General features: G+C 56.9%; 2 protein-coding genes across 7 annotated transcripts; one reads left to right on the top strand and one right to left on the bottom strand.

Annotated features, from left to right (window-relative positions):
* Window positions 1–763: 763 nt before the first annotated feature.
* SGTA (small glutamine rich tetratricopeptide repeat co-chaperone alpha) lies at window positions 764–12,249 on the bottom strand. Of its 5 annotated transcripts, XM_082331325.1 has the most exons (12): window positions 12,233–12,249; window positions 10,956–11,110; window positions 9,677–9,780; window positions 9,386–9,470; window positions 8,629–8,728; window positions 7,396–7,500; window positions 7,068–7,206; window positions 6,144–6,206; window positions 5,684–5,721; window positions 4,540–4,629; window positions 4,165–4,288; window positions 3,707–3,845 (listed from the first exon to the last, which is right to left on the bottom strand). In XM_082331325.1, the coding sequence occupies exons 2-11, from the start codon at window positions 11,053–11,055 to the stop codon at window positions 4,174–4,176; spliced, it is 939 nt and encodes a 312-aa protein (XP_082187451.1). In that variant the 5' UTR covers window positions 11,056–11,110; window positions 12,233–12,249; the 3' UTR covers window positions 3,707–3,845; window positions 4,165–4,173. The 5 variants fall into 5 exon arrangements, with proteins under 5 accessions (XP_082187454.1, XP_082187453.1, XP_082187452.1 ...); XM_082331328.1 differs by lacking the exons at window positions 3,707–3,845; window positions 12,233–12,249 and adding an exon at window positions 764–839 and having other exon boundaries at window positions 10,956–12,016; XM_082331327.1 differs by lacking the exons at window positions 3,707–3,845; window positions 12,233–12,249 and adding an exon at window positions 3,368–3,469 and having other exon boundaries at window positions 10,956–12,016.
* Window positions 12,250–12,609: 360 nt separating this feature from the next.
* THOP1 (thimet oligopeptidase 1) lies at window positions 12,610–22,144 on the top strand. 2 transcript variants are annotated; one of them, XR_014230261.1, is made up of 14 exons: window positions 12,610–12,845; window positions 13,312–13,515; window positions 14,899–15,047; window positions 15,536–15,643; window positions 16,349–16,451; window positions 16,609–16,769; window positions 16,936–17,071; window positions 17,174–17,540; window positions 17,804–18,005; window positions 18,112–18,298; window positions 18,780–18,908; window positions 19,221–19,357; window positions 19,494–19,959; window positions 21,742–22,144. XR_014230261.1 is itself a non-coding variant. In XM_082330920.1 (13 exons), the coding sequence occupies exons 1-13, from the start codon at window positions 12,734–12,736 to the stop codon at window positions 19,650–19,652; spliced, it is 2,154 nt and encodes a 717-aa protein (XP_082187046.1). In that variant the 5' UTR covers window positions 12,610–12,733; the 3' UTR covers window positions 19,653–20,430. The 2 variants fall into 2 exon arrangements, 1 of the variants encoding a protein (XP_082187046.1); XM_082330920.1 differs by lacking the exon at window positions 21,742–22,144 and having other exon boundaries at window positions 19,494–20,430.
* Window positions 22,145–22,410: the final 266 nt, after the last annotated feature.

The following is a 22,410-nucleotide window of genomic DNA, read 5'->3' as shown; positions in this document are numbered from 1 at the left end:
GGCTGACTCGCTCCCCGGTGAACCCGGCAGACGGGCCAGGTCTGAGCAAGTCCAGAGCCTGAAACCTCGGTGTACATTGTCAGGGCTTCCGCAGCAGGCAGCCTGTCACTGCGGCTGACGAGCAGGCTCCCTCTCCGGAGACGTTGACTCCAGGACTGCCAACGCTCATCAGCGCTGTGCTGACACAGCTAACGAGTCACGCCGCCTGTGTAAAGCACGCGCTGCCGTTTCAGCGTCAACAGAACGACAAGGATTTCACCTCGCACGGCGACAGCGTGTTGTTGTGCCAAGCTTCTCAAATGAACGCTCTCAGAAAACAACGTTAGCAACGACGCCTTGGGATCACAGATCACGAGAGCTTGCGACTGCACCTGCTGGGTGCGAAGGCACTGCCCACGCCCGCTGTGTCAGGCAGGCAGGCAGCTCCCGGGACAGAGGGGAGGAGGAAAAACCTCCTTTTCCAGAATTCACACCTCCTCTGGAACACGCCTGGCTTCCACTCGCAAATTCAGAAACGCCCTAACCTGATTTTTTTTTTCTTTTCTTTTTGTTAACCCAGCAACAGCCCCCAACAAAGCGTAAAGCCTCAAGCTCCCGACAGCAGGTGGAGGAGCTGCCCTTCAGTGCCCCGGACCCGGGGCGGGAACCAGCTTAGCGAAAAACGGAGCGGTAAGTACAAGAAATACCTTGTGTTTCTCCTCGCCTGCTCCTTCCGACAGCCCAGCGTTCAGCAGCCAGTGCCTGGGTTATTTCATCAGCCTGAAAACTTCTGTAACAAAGAATTAACTCAGGACGGGTGCTGCTTGGCTTAGTGGTTGTTAGATAAAGCGGACAGCCCTCTGTGGAAGGAAAAAAAAAAAAGGGTTTCTTTATGTGTGATCCTTTAAATCTCAGTTTTTCTGTTAAAAACACACACTCACGATGCCCCCAAGACACCGAAGACAGCGTGATGCCGAAACCGGGCCGGATTCCCCCAGGGCCGCGCTTGTCCCAGCACCTCAAGCCACTCACGATCGTCCTGGTCGCCCTGGAGAAGGGGGCGGCGGGCGGGGGGCTCCCCCAGGCCGCCACAGCAGCCCTAGGTCTGCCCGAGCACCCCAGAAGGGAGCAGAGATGGGGGGGACGCACCACAAGGGGCGCCGGGAGAGGGCGGCCGGCAGCTGGGCCGGGGAGCGGGGCGTCCCTCGCAGCTGGGGACGGGGCCCGGCCTGGGGCCCCGCTCCCCCGGGGGCCCCGCTCCCCCGGGGGCCCCGACCACCGCAGCAGCCGCCCCCCGGCCCCGGCGTTACCCCCCTCTCGCCGCCCGCCCCCCCCAGCCCCGCCATTACCTCACGAAACCGCCGCCCCCGGTTACCCCGGCAACGGCCCCCTCCCCTCGGCTCCCGCTCGCTCCCCGTCCAGGCAGCCCCCGCAACAGCGCCCCGCCCACGACGCCCTCCCATTGGCCGCGGCGGGAAGAGCGACTGCCCATTGGCCGTCAGGGCTGCCCGTCAGCCCGCCCACGCCCTGTTGGGGGGTGGGGGGAACCTCTCCTAACGCCCGCCTCGGCGTTGCGGGGCGCCGCCGAGGAGCGCCCGCCGGAAACGCGGGCCGCGGCGGAGGGTTCCGGGGCAGCGCCGGCCCCGCAGAGCTGTCCCGGCCTGCCGGTGCTGAGCGGGGCCGCCGCCGGGAAAAGGCGAAAAAACCGGCGGAGGAGGAGGCCTACAGCCAAGGAAGAGCCTCCTCCACCACTACGCTCCCTCTTCCTGCAGGTTTTCAGCTGCTTTTAGCTGAAGAAACACACAAATTCGGTTAAAAGAGCACAAACTAGCTGCAGAAGGGCGCAGGGAGAGCTGAAACGAGCCTCCAAAATCCATGGGTTCGCTGTCAGCCCGCGCCCAGGGGAGCTGGGAAACGTGGGAGTCCGGAAGGGAAGCGGCTTTGCCGAAAGCAGGCCGCTCCGCTTCCCCGGAGAGCTGCGCCTCGAGCTCCGCCGCACCGAAAGAAACCACCAAGAGACACGAGGACAGAGAGCTACGGCAGAGCAAGGAGGGCAAGGGGAGAGGGGAACGGCCCTGAAGTGATCCGAAAAAGGAGGAAAAAGCCCTGCAGTTTCCTTCTTTTCAGTAATTCTTGAGATTTTCCTTTCCACGCTGTTTCCTTTCACAAAGTTACAGAGAACTGAAAGGGAGCAGGGGAGGCAGCCACGGAAAGAGTTCCCGTTCGTTTCCGTGCTGGAGAAACGCACGGGAGGAGCGTTTCAGCAGGAAAGAACAAACTGGAAGAGGGGGATAACGCCCGGCTGCGGCTGTGCCTCGCCGCGGCCCCGAGGGAGCGGGGCCCCGCAGCCCACGCCGGCCCCAGGCGCACGGCTCTCGCTTCAGTCACCCGGGCAAGAGGGATAACAAAGAAAGTGTCCAAATATTTTATTCTTCACAAGTTACATTAACCACATATTACTTTATGGAGCATTTACAAACCATTTTTTTTTCTTGATATTAATCTTTAGCTCTACCTGCTCACTCGCACCGCCAGCTCTCCTGAAAGGGCCTTTTCCATCTCACACCTACCCCCCCTCAGACCAGACGCTTCTCGCCCAGCAGTCAGGCCCTGAACACGCCTTCCCCGCCACGATCAAATAGCTACTTTAAAAAAAAAAAACCAATTCTGAGGTCGATATAAAAGTCTCTGGCCTCAACTAGTGACTTCTAGGGGAACTGGCCAGAGCTTTCTGCTCCAAGGAAGGACACGGGTAACTCTAGAGGGGCGGAAAGCTGCGGGTCGCTCGAGTTGGCTACAGGAGCTTTTTCCCCTCGTCTCACCAGCTCTGGGCTGAGGCACAGCCGCTCCTCGCCAATCCCCCACGTCGAACCAGCAGCCGCTCGATTCCTTACTATCCAAGCAGCATTTTTGTTCCTTCGGCTCCCTGCTCACGCCCTCTGTTCCTACCATTAGCACAGTCAACCAGGTTGATTACTTACATGCATAAAAGACAGATTAAAAAAGCAGAAGAAAAAAAAAACCCTTTTAAACACCAAAAACATCTTTCTTACTGTCCACCTGACTAGTTCACAGATTGGATCATTCCAACAACATAGCCATAATCACTAAACACTAGACAAATTTTGTCAGGACTGGGAAAGAACCCCACGAAGCGTCCCTGGAAACGCTCGCTAAAGGAGTGGTCGCACGTGGGCACCTTCCTGCTGGCCAGTCCCAGCCCAACACATTTACACTAGCCTTTGAGAGGCGACCACCAAACTCCCGTGCATTAACAACGCTGGCAACGCTGCTACAGACCTGAATGAGAAACGCAGTGAATCTAATCAACAGAAACCCTGTTCCCGGAGGCCAGAAGATCCCGTGAGCTCCAGAGTGTTCAAACGCTGCCGTCTCGTAACGGGCAGGAAGATTAAACGGGGCAGGAGGGGGTTAGGTAGGACTTGAACACTTCTTTGAAGTGGCACGTGGGCAGGAAAGTGAAGACATCCTGTAGTGAAGAGTGCATCGTTCTTCAAAAACGGGTTAAAAAATTCCCATGTAGCAAATAACATAGAAATGTAACAGTGTAGTTAATTTTCCGAGTTTCTTTAGAAAGACTGTTGTTGATGCTGGTTTGTGTTCAGCTTGCTGGATCTTCCAGAAGAAAAAAAGACTAATGGAAAGGCTGAGGGGGAGGAGCAGGGACGAAGACTAGGGAAAGAAAGCGTGAATCTGTCTTTAACATGCAGGTCATATAAAGTATTTTGTTTTTCCATTGTTTTTTTTTTTTTTTCCCCCCTCTTGGACACTTCCAACTCAAGAAATGGCAACACGCACATGGCTTCCAGTTTTTAAAGCAAAGAACATAGTTCCCACGGACTGCGCTGCAGAGACAGGAAGACAAGACATTTGCAAATTCAGTCTTTAAGAAAATAAAGTGTCCCTTTAACCAGTGTGAACACTAGATAATGAAACTCATGTCAGTCACACAACGTGTGAGGGACGTTCTTATTCACCACTCCTCCGGGCTGAGCCTTGCCTCTGAGGCACAGCACTAGCAGTACTGATGCAGAGAACCCAGTCTGTACGGAGGGGAGACACGCCAAATTGCTAAATTAAGGCACAAGACAGATATCGCAGCCAAAACCAGAAATTCTCACTCAGCTGGCCACAGTACAGCAGCACTCCCGGCCACAGCCTCACCTGGAGCGCTCATTCCTGCTGATCTTCGTTACTGGCACTTGGAGTTCGACTCCTAATCTGGCTTCGTAGCTGCTCTATTAGTTCAGGATTCTGCTGCTGCATCTGCTGAGCGAACTGCTGGCCCCTGAAGGAGAACAGCAACAGGCCCATTAGTGCTCTCACACGCACAGAAACGCGGTCTGGTGCCGGGAAATTCTTTACAGCTGACTGTCAAAACTCTACTCCAACGAGTAGTTCACATCACCGAAAGAGGCCGTATTTCACCCAACATTTAAGCCTTCCTCAACTGTTAAATTAAGGTTCCACTTCTGGTCAGAAAACCCCCGAATCCATTTACTGAGCAAGGCAATGGGAAACACCCAGCTCCCTACTCACGCTTGTATGAGGCTGGCGAGATCATTCGTGGAGGGGCTGGTGCCTGCTGCTCCCATGGCGTTGTGGCCACCAGAAATCATCCCGGACATGCTGTGAAGTAACAGTCGTTGCTCAGAGCAGGAAAAAAACCCCACAGAAATTGTTTGGTTTACGCTGGGAGGAAAGTGTCAGTGTAACGGGAGCACCTTCCCACACACATTATGAAGTTATCTGCAAGGGAATCTTCTGCAACAACTTTCTGTACGTTAACTGCAGAAGAGCAACTGCGACATTCAACTGCACAACATGTAGAAATATTTATAATAGTGTCAGTTACTGAATTCCCAGAGATTCCCCCTTTTGTGTGCAAGCCCTGTGTTAGGTTTATTTAATTAAAACACTGCCCTTCCTCACACAAGCTATTTGCTTGCTCTGCGTCAAAACGAGATCTACCGACAGCAGAGCCTAAGCACAGATTCACTCACGGCGAACAGCCCCGAAGCCACTGGGTCTGCACAGCCCCTTCCCCTGAAGTCCTCAGGCTGCATCTGGCACAGAACCTCAGCCAGCAAAAGCTGCAGAAGGAGCAGGCTGAAGCAAATGGAAACGGTGGCTGACGTTCAGCTCTCCCGCCAAGTTATCTCATGCGGTAATCAAAGGATGAGCTCCAGAAGGTCTCTGACTCCCTGCCTACCTGTGCTCTGAAAGGATGGTCAGGAGAGGTATGTGCCTTATTAATTTCATGACTTTATATTACCTAAGCATCTCTCAAACATTGTGAATTGATCCTCACAACCCTGTAGCACAAAGAATGGAAATATTCGCATTCTGACTGAGATGGAGCTGTGAAATCCTGTCTCCAGGGCACAAAAATACCATGCAGAGGAGCCAAACTGATTCCAAGCTTCCCAAACCCAATTCCAGTGCCATGATCTACCCTGCCTCCCCTCTGCAAACGTTTATACTATGACCCCTCTTCAGCACAGGCCAGAGTACTCAAAATACACACTAGCCCAGGCAACTGGGCTGGTTTAAAGGCTGCCCTCTGCACTTGTGGCCCAAGCACCCTCCCGCTCCCACCAGTTCAGACCTACTGCAAATGCCAAACACACAGAGCCTGAAACGAGCGATTCAAAGAGGAAATACAAGATGGGATCAAACTTACAGCTGTTGTACTTGTGGGTTGTTCATTAGGTTAGATGCCTATTTAAAGAAGGGAGAAAAAAAATGACAGCCTATTTAGTCAGAAATGACTGGGTAGATATGCAGATGTTGTGCCATTCAACTACAAACAAAGTGAAGGCAGAAATACTTGGAAACACATCAATAGGACAAAAATAGCTAAAAGAAACACAGTGCACCACACAAGACAAGGCTGGTAATGCAGAACAGGCACCCTTTCCACATCCAGCGCATCACAAGGAGAAGCCTGTGGATACGTCACTGGCTCTTCGTTTGACCTTAATGAAATACAAGCACAGCCTCCTCACAGCACCACTGAAACCAAGAAACGAAACGCAAACAAATCTGCTAGAGAGACACAGGAGCTCCCCACACCACGTACCGACACATTTCATCCCGAACAGACCAGATACCGCCTGGCTGTGACCTGTGTCCAACCTTACCATGCTCATGAAGCCGGGGTTGTTCAGCAAGCCAGCTAAATCGAATCCTCCCGGACCTCCAGTCTGTAAGAATAAAGAAACCGCAGGCAGATGATGCCATCCTCTCACTTCCTGATGCACGTTACAATGAACATCAATACTTTAACCCCCATGTTATCAGAATCTGCCCCTTAAACCATGACAAAGGGAAGAGGCTCTGTCCGGACCCTTTCTGTGAAGCTCGGAGTCACAGCCAGCCTCGGGGGATCGGGCTCGCTAGGGGAGTCAAAGGGCGGCTGTCTGCAGCACAGGACTTACCGATCACCCCCCCCAGCTGAGCCACGTTAGCAACGTACAGCTGTAACCATTACAGCTGCCAAGTTACACACGGCCACTTGGTCACCTCCGCACTGGAGAAGTCCTTCGAAAATTAAAATCCCCTTCAAAATGATACACGAATATGTTCCTGCACACAGCATGTCAGCAGGGCAGTCACCAGCTTTCTGGCTAGGAAAGCTCCAGGTTTCTTTTAAGAAAACAATCTTTGTAAGAAAAAAAGCCACCTAAAACGCCCCTTTGGTATTGCTAATGGGTCACTAGAAAAAAAAAAAGCTGGATTTTAGCAGTAGTGACTTTAATTAAGAAAGGTGCTTAAGGCAAAATTGCTGTTTCAGAACACTCCTTTCTCATCAGTCTCATTTCCCAGCTCTTTCAAATAAGCCCAAGGTGACTGCTCAAGCAGCGGAGTTACCCTCTCTGGATTTTAGTGGAAATGTTCATGGCAGGGCTCGTTAACTCTCTCCCCTCTGTCTGCACCCAAGATCTGCATTCTAACCACGACCCAGGTTATCAAGGCTCGGCCATACAGCGCCCGTTCACACTTACAGTGAAGAAGCCTCCTTCTAATCTTCCCCACGTATAACAAGCATTAGTTTCAGAACTTACGGGACTAGGAGTCTCCTTCATTTTCTGTTCAGCTATTTTAAGGTTTGATTTATATGTGTCGTTGTCTGGATCCAGCTCCAGGGCTTTTTTGTAGTAAACAACAGCTTCTGTGTGTTTATTTAAACTGGAGAGGGCCAAGCTATTGAAGTGGAAGTAAAATGAAAAGTCACAGAGTCAGATAAGCACTCGCAGTCTTCCTGCACCCCAGCAGAGGTGAAACACTAGGTATTTTTGCACGGCATTCCAGGGCAGAACACCACTGATAGGATCACTGCCACAAGGCATTTTGAGATTAAAATTCTGGCACAAAAAAACTGCTCTTACTTACCCCATTCTGCCATATGCTTTGCTGTAGTTTGGATCAATGCCTATAGCTCTTTCACAGTCTCTCACTGCTCCAGCATAATTTCCTAGTTTACTGTATGCAGCAGCTCTGGAGGGAATGAAGAAAGATGTGCAGAAAAGACTTATCAGCTTGAATACGCTGATCAAGGTCACCCCTGTTCCCTCTCTGTAGTCTCCTGTTGTACAAGGCAAAGTCAAGTGCGAACTTGACATAAATCCAGGCCATAACTGGGTGAGCAGGCTGCTATCCAAACACCCAGCTCCACGTTCTGCTCCTACTGCAAATAAATCTAGGCTCTTACTCCTCCTTATGGACTTTCCAAGAGGAGCCTGGGCTCCGGGGAGGCACGGAAGTATCAGACTTGCTAGCTCAGACAATCTCTCTCAGCTTCCCTCATGCCCTGATTTCTTAGTCATAACGACCGTTTCATCCATTTCCCCCCACACTCCGCATACGAGGGAAGAGTGGTTTCGAAGCGATAACACGCTCGTTCGAGCCTCAGTCTCACAACTCCTGTTGCCATCAGGGCACCTGCCCGAAACCTGAGGGGACTGACCCGCACGCAGGGTAATGCAAAGCTTAGCTAAAAGCACCAGTCGGAGTTCCTCGCCCCAAGAAATACCTCACCACGCCACGAGCACGTGCGCAGACACGTTATTCATGTAGCCAGCCGTACGCACGTACTCACGATAAGCAGATAACTAAAGCAAATCCCGATTCAAAGTGTTTTATTCGACAATTGTCTTCCCACCAACTTTCAAACACCTTTGCTTAGAACTGAAAAATAGGAAATTCGTTTGCATACCCCATTTTGCACACGCATCAACTTATGTAATTCTCAGTAACGAGCCTTCAACTTGTCTCATTTCTCTCCTTTATTATCAACACAGCCTCTCAATCCTGGGCTCTCTATCCCACTTAGAGTTAATGGCATGAAAGCGGACAGCATTTCTTGGCATCCTTCTATCTCCTCAAACACCTAATAGAGTTTGTTTCCACACCCACATCCTATCTGGAGGTGCCAGGGCACAGAGCTGGCAGGAGGCACAGGAATGTGTCACTATGAGATTAAAAAAAAGCCCATGCAAAGAGCAAGCAACAGAACAAGCAGTCCACAGCATCGTAAAAAAGGGATTGTGACCGTTCAAGAGTCTTAGATATAAGCAGTAAGAACAAAAACACAGGTGTACAAAGGTGAAGAAAGATAATCGGTACCTGTTGCAAAAATACACAGCATTGGATGGATTTAATTCAATCGCTTTTCCATAGAAAGACACAGCAGCTTCAAAGTTTTCTGCCTTCATTTGGTCATTTCCTAAAGAGATGGCAGAAAGGCTCATTAACAGGTGACAAACGGGGCCAAACAAAAGCAACAGGCCTGGATCTACGTTCTACTGCAGAAAATAGAACGAGAGAGAAACCACCTTCTTGCAACTTTTGCTGGTCAAACTGCTTGCGGGTGTGAGCAGCGTTCAGCAGCGAGGCAGGGGACCCGTCTCGGCAATTCCAGGCCGCCTGGTCCTGCAAGCCCCCCCGGCGCCCTCAGCCGTCCCCCCACCTCGGGCACACCCGAGGCCTCCCCAAAGCAGCACTGCGTCCTGAAAAGCACTGCAGCGCGGGGGCTCAAAGCTCTCTGCTGTGCTTCAGCACTAATCGCGCTCTCTCGCACGGCAGAGAAAAGGCAGCACGCCGAGGAGAGCTCAACAGGAGAGATGCCCTGTTCGACGCAGCGCGGGCTTCTTAGGATGCAAAAGAAAACGCTGACCCAGCTGTCTAGCTAGGCTCTGTGGCAGCTAAATTATGCCAACCTACACACGCTCCTGGAGCACAAGCAGAGAAACAAGCAGAAAGGCAAGGGTTGATCCCATTTGCCTTTTTCCCCATTCCAAGCATCCCCAGGTGCTGAATGAATTAAGCTTCCCTCCCCATTACCATCAAAACCTCATTATTCACCAGCTCCAGAGGAGGTTACCTTCAGTCTTGAGTCTTTCAGCTTCAGCTATGTCATCTTCAGAGGGGGTGACGGGCTCCGAATTTGTCCTGATGTGTTCAGGCTCCTTACAGGGAAAGGGAGAACGCTGCGATAAGGACTCCCACGGAGATGCACCACACCTCCCCCTTCCCAAGCGCTGGCTTATCAAGCCCAAAACGTTTCGCTCCCACGCGCCTCCGAGGGGGCAGCAGCGCCACAGAAATCAAGCGGAGCTCATCGCTTTGGCTGCTTACATGGAAACTCAGCACATGTTTTAGGGCACTCGCTCACCTTTCCTGCAGCAGCTTCAAATATTTCAGGAAGAGTCTGGGACACAGCTAGGCCTTGGTCTTCCATCGAGACCCCAAATGCTGTTTCCAGGCACTGGATGGCCACTGGACAAGAAGAGTCAGGTAATTAGCTCTCCCCATTCCATCTAAATACTCAGCCTCCTCCCACAGCACCTGAATTTTTTTACTGTTGAACATACCAGGAAAAAAAAAAAACCACCCTAAACCACCCAATTCCACACACCAGACCTGATATTTGGGCCAAAAACCTCAGAGCTGGGCAAGCCTTAGCTCTGGAGATCAAGTCAGTCACAACTCCCATCCCCTCAGCTGACTCCGGAGCAGGTGCTGGGGGTAGAAGCTGATCAAACTGGGGCTTTACTGAGCCTTCCCACAGCTGCGGGCAGCAAGGAGAGATCTGCATGTTTCAGAAAGTGGTCGCTTGCCAGAGGGCGGCTGCCCCGTGAAGCGCGGTGGCCACGCAGAGGTGCACAGGGTCCCACAGGGGCTGCAGCTGCCCCCGCCTCCTCCCTCATCGGGCAGCGGGTGGGGAAGCTGCTCCCAACAGAGAGGGAAACCCCAGCAACCTAACAGAGCTCACGTTGACAGAACTCTCCTGCCATATTTTACAGTCCAAAAGCACCAGGAATAAAGCCCTCCTTCCACCCAACACCCTCCTCCCGCCTCGCCCAGGAATGTACCCGCCACTCCGCAGACGTGCCTGCGCTCTCTTTCAGCGGGACAAACGTACAGGCCAAAGACTAAAGCGTAAGCTCCTTAAGTGGATCTTTTAAGATCCGCATGCTCTCATTACCAGTGAAGCCCCCTGAAAAGCCTGTACAAATACTCCAGGGCATGCTGCGGAAAAGCGTTTTGATAGCAGAACGGGAAAAGCACTCTGCGAGTATAAAACACTTCCATACGACGATGAAGTTCTCATGTTACACTACACTACGAGCCTCTTGACTCCACCTTATTTAAGATAAAAGTTTTAAGTCACAAACCCAGGGTCAGGGAGGCTTTTGATCCCAGGTATATCCCTTCCTCAAGCTAATCTGCTCTTAAAAGAGATACCAAGAAATCAGATAAGCAATCAGCATCCTTAATGCCCTGGATACCTCCCCAAGAAGACAAATTCATTTTGAACCTTGAGCAAGGGTTGATGTCAGGAACAGCCCAGCCAAGGAAGAGGCAGAGGAGAGGAACAGTGTCCAGATTCCCCCAGGCGTTGGGGTGACAGACCTAGGTGCGTGAACAGGGAAGCGCACACAACCACCTACCTTCCAAACTCTCCTGAGCGTCTGGAGACAGGCCCCCGTTCTGCAGCTGATCATGTAGAAACTGGATGATGGAGTAGGCAAGGCGCTTCTGGTCTGCCATTCTGGGAGGCTGGGAGCAGTTTGTTTCGACTTCTTATAACTTTAAAAAAAAAAATCTGTAGAGAGAGAAGTTACATGACTTGATGGACAAGAAGTCCAAGGGCTTTCCTGCTGCTCTCGCCTGGTATGAAAGGGGAGGATAAGGGAGTTGTTCAGGACCAGCCAAGGCCTCCAGAGCCTTCATTAAACTCTGCTCTGACCACACCACCTTTACGTGAACCCTCCAGGCCTCAATTCACCCTCTTCAGCGCGAGCTGCACAGCACAGTCCTGCCCCACGAGGCTCCTACCAAGGGAAAGGCACTGAAGGTGTTGCAGGCCCTTGGGCTACCAAAATGCCTCCGACTGACTGGGACTAGGCAAACTGAGCACAAAGGAGAGGCAGGACCCAAAGCAGAGCAACCCTGGTAAGCGCAGCCCAAGGCTGGAGCTTCCCAGAGATCCCGGTGCAGATCCTGGAAGCAGGACAGACCCAGCTCCTCGCAGGGCATCGATGCTGAGCTGCAGCGCTCTGCCTCTCCAGAACGCTTAACTGGGTTTGTAGCACAGAAAACCATTTAGGGTCATTTAACAGAGAAATTAAATTGCTTAAACACAACCACTGTCAAAGAGAGCCCAGCAGAGCCAGGCTGGCCCCAGCGGGCTGAAAGGCACCGGAGATGCCACCGGTCCCAGACACAGACAGGCGCTGCGCTGTGTACCGTGGGCCAAAGCCTGCGCCGGGCTCCCGGCCCCAGTGACAAGCGAGGCCACAGAGCCCGCAGACCCTCTCGGGCCCCCGGGGGAGGCGCCTCTCCTCCCCGGTACCCCCAGGCGCTGCCCGCAGCCCCGGGGCAGGCGGAGGGGGATGCAGGCCGGAGGGGAATGCAGGCCGGAGGGGCGCGGCGGGCCCCGGGCCCCCGCCCCTCTGCTGGCAGGGCAGCCCCGTTCGCGGGGAGACGGCAGCATCGGCAGGGCCCTCCGTCGCGGCCCGGGGCAGGCACCCGCAGCCCGGGGCCTGCGCAGGACGGGCAGCCCGCCACAGCCCCGGGCCCGGCCCACAGACGACCCCGGGCGAAGGAAGGGCCAGGCCCCGCGGCAAGCCCGAGCGCTGCCCCCCGCCAGTACCGGAGGCAGAGGGAGCCCGGCCCGGCCCGGCCCCGCCGCCCCCTCGGCCTCGGCCTCCCCCGCCCCGCTCACCGGGCGCCCCGACACTCGCCTCAGCCGGGGCGGGCTCCGCACTGCGCATGCGCCGAGCCCCGCCCCCCGCGCCTGCGCACTGGCCCCGCCCAGGGCGCGCCTGCGCCGCCGCAAGGCCCCGCCCATCCCCGCCCTTATATGGGCGGAGCGGTGACGGGGAGCCTTGGCGCATGCGCAGTCCGCGCCGATTCGGGGGCGGGGCCAGAGACCGGGAGGGCCGCTATCGCCCCGCCCTGGTTTTTACCATAGAGAGGGGGCGTTGCCATGGGAACGGGTGGGCGGGAGCCCCGGGCCGGGCTCGCCGCTCCCGGCGGGGCTCCGCTCCCGCGGCGCTGCCCCGCAGCCGCCGAGGCCGAGGGCCGGGGCAGGGATGGGGCTTTACGTGCGCGGGCGGGTGGGCCGCTCCCCCCGGCCCGGATGGGGTGAAGGGAAGGGGAGAGCGGCCCAGTCCTCCACGCTCCCAGAATCCCTCGGCGGGGGCCGCTCTCTCTGCCCGCCTCTATGGTTGGGGCACATGCTCCGTGCGTGGGGCCGGCGCGGTCTCCTCCCGGCCTCGTCAGCAGAGCGGGGCCTCCCGGTACCCCCGGCACCCCCGGCATGGCCCCCCCCACAGGTACCGGGCGGCGGCGAGGGGGCTGGGGCGGGCTGGGAGCCGCCGGGGGAGGGGAGGAGGTGAGGGCAAGGGCGAGGGGCTGGCGTGGCGTGGGAAGGGGGCGAGGGGGGCGGGGGCGGCCCCCCAAGGCCGCGGTCTCCCGCTGCCCCCGCTGTCACCCACCCCGGGCAGGGGACAGGCTTGTTCCCGGGCCGCCACAGCCGCCCCCCCCCCGCTCCCGTGGGCAGCGGCCCCTGCCAGGGGCACGGCGGGGAGGGAGTCGGGTTTCGGCCAAGGGCCCGCCGTGACAGAGGGTAAACAGCGCCCGGGAAATAACCCGGCTGCTGACGGCCGCCAGCCCCCGCCGCAGGAGCCCGGTTGCCCATCAGCGTGGTTCGTCTGCTGGGCCTCTCCTTTAAGTGCTCTTATCGAGCTCTGGCTACGCATCTACGTTTTCTTTCCATCTCACAGAGCGTTTGCTCCCCAGGTAACGTTGTGGATAGCCAGTCCCCCAGGCTGTTGGCAAATCAGCTAAGATGGGACCTGACTGCCGAGCAGATAGAAAACATGGCCGCAGAGCTCACGGAGAGGACCAAGCTTGTGTACGACCGGGTGGGCTCCCAGGAGCAGGGCGAGGTGTCCTACGAGAACACTCTCAAGGCGCTGGCTGACGTGGAAGTGGAATATACGGGTATGTACACCGACGGGGAGTACGGGCTTTCTGGAAACCAGCGTGTTATTGAGAATTTTCTGGTGGGTTTTTTGCTCTGTGCTGTCATCTCCTCTTTTCTTCCCTTGGCTCCCTCAGCAGTATAGGGTTTTCTTTCCAGTTAATGTTTATACAGCTAGATATAAGTACAAATAGAGTAGATTTGGAACGGACGAGCGAGTCTAAAACGAGGACACCGCTTTGGCGGCAGGATGGTCTGCGGGAGGAGCAGCCAAGTTTTCAAGGTTATCTCCTGCTTTTATGTGTCGAGGTGCATTAGTGGGAACAAATCGTGTGTTGACAGAAATGGTTTGGAGGATCTCAGAAACCTTTAGCTCTTTTCTAACTTTTTCCCTAAGGCAGCGGGTCGATGTCCCTCCGCGTGCCTTGTTTAAACGCTGCTGGTGTTTTAGGGGTTACGTGTAAAGTAACGTGCCATGATGGCATCGTGCTGGCAAACGATGCAGGCTTCGCCGTAGCTCTGGCTAATTATTTACAGCAGTAGAGTGCCAAAGTCAGGCAGCCCCCCTCCTGCCTCACGGCATCTGTTAGCCGTCCTGACCGCCCGGCTGCGAGGTGGCACGTCTGTGTGAAGCAGAAGCCAGCCTGCAAGCCTCTTCTTTCTTCTCTCTGATTTCTTTTTCCTAAAATAAGAGGAAAAGCCCTTAGTAAGCAGGGGGAATGTTAACTTCAGCAGAACTGTCAGCACTTTCCCTGGGCAACAGAGAGTTGCTGCCTGCTCACCTTCTGCTGGGTGGAGAGTTCTCGTGCCAGGAGGGCAGCGCCTTCCCGCTGGAGCTGTGTTATTTGAGGTTTTGCAGAGATGGTGGCAGGAAACGTTCTCCCTGGTATCACTTCTAAAATGGAAATATGTCACGACAGAGCACACTTGGGACATGGTGGCTTTTGAGGAGCGCCTGCAGCGAAGGTCTGTCACGTTTAGCCTGGTCCTCTAAGGAAAGGAGTCACGCAACGATGCGGCCCGTGTGTCTGCCAGCATAGAAATCCTGTGATTCTTGAAACCCTTGGTACCAGCTGTAGCTGGGGCAAAGGCGCTGGGATCTCACAGGCACGAAATTCGTGCGAGTTTTGTGAGAAAGGTGGACTGTAGCGGGAAATCAGTGGACAGATGTGCTCGGCAGTGAGGTGCTGCGGCCGACTGAGTGCTGCTCAGAGAGGACAGCTCTGGTTTGTCCGACGGCAGCAGCTTGCCTCACTCTTCCTTTGTGTGGGCGGGCAGGTCAGGCTCCCGGCCCGCCAAACTGGCTCCCAGTTAACACAGGCTCTCTGTGTACACTCCCACTCACGGCAGTTCTGGGACATAAAGCCGTTGCCTTCGCTGTAATCCCTCTTCTGTCTTTCCAGTCCGTCGGAACATGCTGGACTTCCCCCAGCACGTCTCTCCTTGCAAAGACATCCGTGCGGCGAGCACCGAGGCTGACAAGAAGCTGTCGGAGTTCGACGTGGAGATGAGCATGAGGCAGGACGTGTACCAGAGGATTGTCTGGCTCCAGGTGTGTGCTTGGGAGGAGGCTGCGTCAGTGATGCACCTGAGCAGGGCACTGAAACCTCCTGGAATTACAACCAACCCTTTTCCTTTGTCCCAGAACTTAGAAATGAACGATATCGAGTCAGGTCTGGAACTGAATTGCTGCGTGATCATGGCAGAATGGTCCAGCTGTTAGTGAGAAGTGGGGAGCTGGGGTTCGAGGGCTCTGCCCACGCTCAGGACCTCGATTACCCCTTTGGTAAAATGGCTTTAGTAAGCCCAGCCTGCCTCACTCGGGGAAGGGGCTGGGTAATGCCCTGGAAAGTGCTGTAATACGGCACAAAAGCGAGATGTTTAAAGCAATCGGATAGGAACTAATGCACCAAAGCAAAGCCTTCTCGTGGGGTGTTTCCATCTGCTTCTGGGCCACTGGTGTTACAATAACCCACAACTCCCACCGGGACCCAACACCTGATCCTGCGGTTCCCTGGGCTCATGGGTTTTGTTTTACAGGAGAAAGCAGAGAGCGCTTCGCTGAAGCCTGAAGCAAAGAGATACCTAGAGAGGCTGATCAAATTGGGTAAAAGAAACGGTCTCCATCTCCCTGAGGAAACGCAGGAGGTGAGATCACAGAGCTTACGTACGCACACGTAGAGGAGGCCTTGCAGGGCTAACGGGACAGTGTGGCGTTAGAGCAGAGAACTGAGGCTCAGACGCCTGAATTTAGCCCCGATTCCTGTGACCTTGGGCGCGTTGGGTGATGTCTCTGTGCCCCTCTTTTTCCTTTCCGTTGGATGGGGATGACATTGACAAAGGGGGGTTGACGCTGGGAGTCGGGGGGCTCCCAAGAGGCTGAGGTTGCAGATGGTGCTGCGCAGCTCAGGAGTGGAAGTGGTCAGGGAGGGGGCCCCACTGGGGCTGGGGGCGGGCTGGGCGGGCCGGGGCGCTGAGCTGCTCAGGCTCTCACTCTCTTCTCTTGTGCCAGCGCACGGAGCTCAAGGCTGGGTTAAAAATAGAAGAGAAGGTGAAATGAAGTAAGGGTAGAGGAGGTTGTTGCTTAAACACCTGCAGCTCCCGAGCTGGCAGGAGACAGCTGGGACCTTGCTGAGGTGGCTGCTTTCCTACCAGGTGTGATCAAAGGGAGCCTGTTCTAGGCCGAGAGCTCAGCGCCTGCATGCAATTAATTCTGCAGCGTTGCGTTTGAATAAAAGCCAAGTGCAGACCGCTGGGCAACTCGGCGGGCAGGCTGCTGGCTGGAGACAGTGAACGGTGCTGTTTGACTTCCCCCTTTGGACTGACTTTTCTCTGTTCATCTATATTTTAAAGAAAATCAAAGCTATTAAGAAAAAGCTGAGCGTCCTTTGCATAGACTTCAACAAGAACCTCAACGAAGACACCACCTACTTGCCCTTCTCAAAGGAGGAACTAGGTACGGAGCGCTCAGGTTTATTGCTCTGCTGGTGTGGCCCTGAGTGCCGGGACGACTCTGGCCAAGGAGCGAGAGCCTGTTCCTGTGCTCGGTCCCAGAGCTGGTATTTCTGGAGAGGCCTGGGCTCTCCATCAGTCCCCGTCTGCTCTTTTCTCAGGGGGGCTCCCTGAGGACTTCCTGAACTCCCTGGAGAAGACGGAGGATGGCAAGCTGAAAGTCACCTTGAAATACCCGCACTATTTCCCTCTCCTGAAGAAGTGCTACGTGCCCGAGACGAGGAGGAAGGTGGAGGAAATGTTCAACTCCAGGTGCAAAGAGGTAGGTGGGCCTTGCTGCTTGCCAGCAGGGCCAGAGGGGATGGCAGGTCAGGTCCAGGCACTGAAGGGGTCTCGTCTGAGATTTGTGCTTCTTTCCACACTGGGGCTCGTGCTTCCTCTCTCGCCTGCGTACCCTGCTTCACTCTTTGTCTGACTCTACCTTGCAGGAAAATTGCTTGATCCTCAAGGAGCTGGTGGACTTGCGTGCTCAGAAAGCCAGTCTCCTGGGCTTCAACACGCACGCGGACTTTGTGCTGGAGATGAACATGGCTAAAAGCAGCAAGACAGTGGCTACGTTCCTGGGTACGGCCCTTGGCTGTGGAGGGGAAGAGCAGGGGCGTGCGCTGGGCCGGGTGTGCGGCGCTCAGCCCCGAGCACTAACCCTGCCTGCCTTTCGTTTCCCAGATGAGCTGGCCCAGAAGCTGAAACCCCTCGGGGAGAAGGAACGGGCTGTGATCCTGGACCTGAAAAAGAAAGAATGCGAGAAGCGCGGCCTGGAGTTTGACAACCGCATCAATGCCTGGGACATGCGCTATTACATGAACCAGGTGGAGGAGACCAAGTACAGCGTGGACCAGAATCTGCTGAAGGAGTACTTCCCCATGCAGGTGGTCACCACGGGCCTGCTGGCCATTTACCAGGAGCTGCTGGGGCTCACCTTCCATCTGGAAGAGAAGGCTCAGGTCTGGCACGAGGACGTCCAGCTCTACACGGTGAAGGACACCACCTCCGGAGAGACCATCGGCAAATTCTACCTGGACCTGTACCCACGGTGAGGCCTCGGGCAAGGTGAAGTGAGGGAGGAGGGCCAGGGCAGGGGGAGCAGAGCTTGCCATGCGCCTGGGGAAGAGGAGAGGCCGTCCCGCTCCCAGATGCGTGGCTGCGTGGAGCGAGCGGCATGTAATCGGGCAGGGCTGTCCCGGGAGCACAGGGTTGGTGTGGATCGCAGCGTCGCCAGGAGCTTCTGCTCTGAGCGGTGGCTCGTGGCTGGCCGTGGGGCAGGATCCGTGTAACAGTCTCCTCTTCCTGGCCTAGGGAAGGGAAGTACGGGCACGCAGCCTGCTTCGGCCTGCAGCCGGGCTGCCTCTTGCCAGACTCCAGCCGGCAGATCTCGGTGGCTGCCATGGTGGCCAACTTCACCAAGCCCACGCCAGATGCGCCTTCCCTGCTGCAGCATGACGAGGTGGAGACCTACTTCCACGAATTTGGGCACGTCATGCACCAGCTGTGCTCTCAGGTGAGGCCTGGCTGGGCTGGCAGAGGGTTGGTTTGTTACCTTTCCCCTGTCGTGCTCCCCTGTGGGGTTAAATGACGCCCCGCTCTGAGCTGGCTGTGTCTCCTAGGCGGAGTTTGCCATGTTCAGTGGGACACACGTGGAGCGGGACTTTGTCGAGGCACCGTCGCAGATGCTGGAGAACTGGGTGTGGGAGAAGGAGCCGCTGCTGCGCATGTCCAGGCACTACAAAACTGGAAGCCCCATCCCTGATGAGCTGCTGGAGAAGCTTATTAAATCCCGGCAGGCAAACACGGGTGGGTCCCTGCGGCGGGAAGCGGGAGCCAGCGCAGAGGGGCAGGAGGGGAGTGAGGGCTCTGTGCTGTCCCCAGTGAGGGCAGAGCCTCGCCACAGTGTCCCCCGTGTGTGGGGAGGGGAAGGGGACCCTTGGTGACCTGGCTGGGTAGAGGAGAGGCTTTGTCTTGCTCCCTGGGGGGACCGGGAGGATGGGGGGGAAGGAACCACATCTGCCTGCCGTTAGTCTGGGAAGAGCGAGGGTGGCGTGGCAGGAGGTGCTGGGGGTGGCAGAGCGAGGAGAGGTGCCGGGGGAGGCAGGGATCATCTGCAGGCAGGGGTTGCAGCTTAGGCTGCTGAACTGGGCCGCTCTGGGGAAGCGGGTCAGAAGTTGGGCGTGGGGAGAGCTGCGGGAGCCCCCCAGCCTGCCCTGCTGCGACCTGGCCTCGGAGCTGCTCCTGCCTGCAGGCAGGAGCTCAGTTTGCCTCCTCCTCCTGGGAACAGGGCTCTTCAACTTGCGCCAGATCGTCCTGGCCAAGGTGGACCAGGCGCTGCACACCCAGACGAAGGTCGACCCCGTGGAGGTGTTTGCCCGGCTGTGTGAAGAGGTGCTGGGCGTCCCTGCCACCCCAGGTACCCAGGGGCTTGGGGGTCCCGCTCTCGCTGTCTCTCTAGGCCTGGCCTGTAAGCTTGGCTCAGCAGGTTCTTTTCAAGGCTGGTGCTTCAGGCTGGCTCAATGGGGACAGTTTCTGCTGGCTCCAGGAAAAGCAGGGCTGAAACCGTACAAAAATAACTGGAAAGTTCTTCCCCCTTTCCCCTGGGATTGTGAACAAGCTGACCCAACGCCTGCTCTGACAGATTTGCAGCACGGAGGGGTTTTTCCGTGCTGTGAGCAGTTCCAGCAGCCTTTCCCGTTAACGCCCCTTCCCTTTCTTTGCCGCAAAGGTACAAACATGCCCGCTACGTTTGGCCACTTGGCCGGAGGCTACGATGCCCAGTACTACGGCTACCTCTGGAGCGAAGTGTACTCCATGGATATGTTCCACACGCGCTTCAAGCAGGAGGGGATCATGAACTGTAAGGTAGGGAGGACGTCCTCCGCCGCCGGGCTCTGGGCGAGGGGCAGGGGCTACCTCCCCTGCCAGAGGTGGTAGGAGACGGCAGCGGCGGTGGGAGGACGGGTGTCCTACGCGTATCCCCGTCTCTCTTTCCTTGCAGGTGGGCATGGATTACAGGAATTGCATCCTGCATCCCGGCGGTTCCCTGGATGCTTTTGACATGTTGAGGAAGTTCCTGGGCCGCGAGCCCAAGCAGGACGCCTTCCTGGCCAGCAAAGGACTGAAGGTGGAGAGCAACTCGCTGCCTTCAGCCTGCTGAGAAGCTGCTCCAGCCCGTTTGAGTCAAGCCAGCTCCTTTGTCTACGCACCAGTCCTCTCAGGCCAAGCGATACCGGTACTTCTGTCACCAAACGCGTCCTGGGCCAGCCCCCGCCTGGAGCTGTTCCTCCAGGATCCTGCTCCGAGCTCGCCCCGGGCTTCAGGAGCCGGATTCGGCCCTGGTCCAGGGCTCTGCGGTGACAGCTCTGCAAAGGGAGCTGAATTGCCTTTGTCACCCCCCGCGGGGGATGGGGCTGGCGGTAGCCCACACAAATTGGCTGAACTTTGAACCTGATTTCTGCACGAGGGTGAGTTTCGGCCTCATTCGTAGCCGGGGAGGAGGGCGAGAGGAGTTACCAAACTTGAATCATTGTTTTAAAATCTGTTCTTTTTAAGAAATGAGAATTCCCACCAGGCTTGGCTTGTTTCGTGCCCCGGGGCAGACTTGCTCTTCTGAGCACGAAACAAGCGGCCTGAGAAGCTGCGTTGGGTCATCCTCTCCCCGTCTTTGGGCAGCCGGCGGCTGCGGAATAAAGATGGGGAGATCCCAGAGCTTAAAAAACCATTGCTTTTACTGGAGTGTCCTGCCACGAGCCCCTCGGGCGTTCCTGCCGGGGCAGCAGGCCTGGGAGGGGGGCAGAGATGGCCGGTGCAGCTCTTCCCGGAACAGTGGGGCTGGGGAGCGTGGCCTGGGCCCCGCGCGCTGCCAAGCGTCCTCGGGAGGTCGTACCTTCCCCCAGGCTGTATCGGAGCTGCCGGGACCCCGGGGCCGTCGTAGGGTAGCCGATGCCTGCTGGGCTCGGGTCGTGGCAGCAAAGCGTTGCTATTGCTGTCACCTCTGAGCCAGGGTGGGACAGGGGAGGGCTATGGAAATAAAAAAAAAAAAAAGCAGACGGCTTCAAACAACACGGATGCCGGGGATAAAAATACCAATTGGGCTTTGTGCCAGGCCTTGAGCGGCCGGGCTCTGGGTGCGGCGCTGAGCTGGGGGACGGCAGCCAGCCCTTTGCCCAGCCTTGGGAGCAGCCGGGCTGTGCCGCCTGCCCCCCGGCTCTACCCCTCTCCCCAAGAACCCTAAAACCGGTGCCCGCGTGGCGTGGAACGGCCTGGCACGGCACGGTGTGCCTTCCTCTGCTCTCTGCTCGCCTCTGCGGTGCCGTTCCTCCCGGTGCCACCGTGCCCGAGCAGGCAGGAGGGCAGCTCTGCCGACGCGTGCGGGGCTGTGGGTCGGAGCTGCCGGAGGGGAGCGCTGACCCCAAGGGCAAAGGCTGATTTCTGGTTTCGCTCGCGTAGGAATCGCACGCGGGCTGGGAAGGGTTTTTAGCAGCGAGTGTGCGGGGCAGGTGGGAGGTAGGCTGCGTCCTCGGTGGCGGAGAGGAGCCGAGGACCTCGGAGGGGAGCTGTGAGCTCCGGCCGGCGTGAGGGATCTGTGGCGACGGGGTACTGAGGGCAGATCTCATTTTCTGGTGTCCCACCTCACCTCCAGCCTCGGCCGCTCTGCGTGATGCCGTTTGAGGGCGCGGGATCGGTCCCCGCAGCTCTTCTGTGGTTTGAGCGCACGGAGGGTGCTGGCGAGAGGCCGAGCGCCCGCGCTCGCACCCACCATCCCGGCCCGGGCTGCGGGTGGGAGCTGCCGTCCCTCCCCAGGCTCTCACGCTGCGGCTCCCTCCCCGGCCGGGCCGTTCCCTTTGCTTCTCCTCTCATCTGGGCTGCGGCACCGGAGCAGCTGCGGCCTCCCTCCCCGCAGCCACTGATGAGAGCATTGGAAGAAAGCTCGCCCCCAGTGCAGACAAAGTCATTGCTGTCACCTCCCTCCCCCAGACCCCCCTGGTGACACGGGAAGGCCGGTGCCACCCTCCCTCGCCGGTCCCCTCTTGCGCTGACATGTGGACGGGTCCGTAAGCAGCGAAGCGGCTCCTTGGTGCTTGCTGGGGCCACGTTGAGCATCTTGTCTTTGTCCCCACCCTCTGTTTTAGGCATAGGCGAGTGTCTGTCCCGGGCGCCGGCTGCGCAGGGCCGGGCGCTCTCGCGTTGACGCTGTGGGTGTTTTAAGTGTCATGGTTTACTGAGCTTTCAGGGTTTTCTTTCAGACCTCTTCTCTCGAGGGAGAGAACTGAAGCTGAACAGGGAAACCGCGCACTTTCCTGCCTCCTTCCCAGGCCGCAGATAACTCTGTCCCCGCTGCGGGCGGTGCGGTGAGAGGCGCTGCCGAAGGCCAGGCAGCGCGAGGGGACCTGACGCCTCCCCAGGCGCCGCCGTTCCCTGTGCCTGGGTGATCCCCAGGGTGGCCCTGGGCTCCTCGGAGCCGCGCCTCCGCCCCCCCAGCTCCTCGTCCCCATCCCAGGCTGGCGGGGAAGAGAGGTCCCTTTTGGGTTTGGTTTTGGTTTGGTTTTTTTTCTGTTAACCTTTTCTAAGGGCAAACTGGTGTGTGTGTGCCGTTCGTAATGGTCACGTCCCACCCTGCTTGTTTCAATGACTGGATTTTAGACGGTTCCTAGCACTAATAAAGGTTTTCCTAAGCGGATGTTTGCATGGCTCAGGTCCTGCCGAGGAAGCTGCTCCTTCGTGGGGGGAGATGGTTGTCTCAGTCCCGGCACTCCCAGCATAGCCACCCCCTCACCAGCACCGCGGCGGCCCCCCGCAGCAGCCTGCACAGCGGATCCAGTCCCACGAAGACGGGCACCGAGCGGCAGGCGTGGGGTGGCAGCGTCTCCGGCGTGAAGCCCTGGGGAGCGAGAGGCAGTGACCCCCCGTCCCCG

Source organism: Platalea leucorodia (assembly GCF_965183815.1).
Source record: "Platalea leucorodia genome assembly, chromosome: 21".
In the NCBI taxonomy this organism is placed as follows: domain Eukaryota; kingdom Metazoa; phylum Chordata; class Aves; order Pelecaniformes; family Threskiornithidae; genus Platalea; species Platalea leucorodia.
This window is presented reverse-complemented; position numbering and strand designations above follow the sequence as displayed.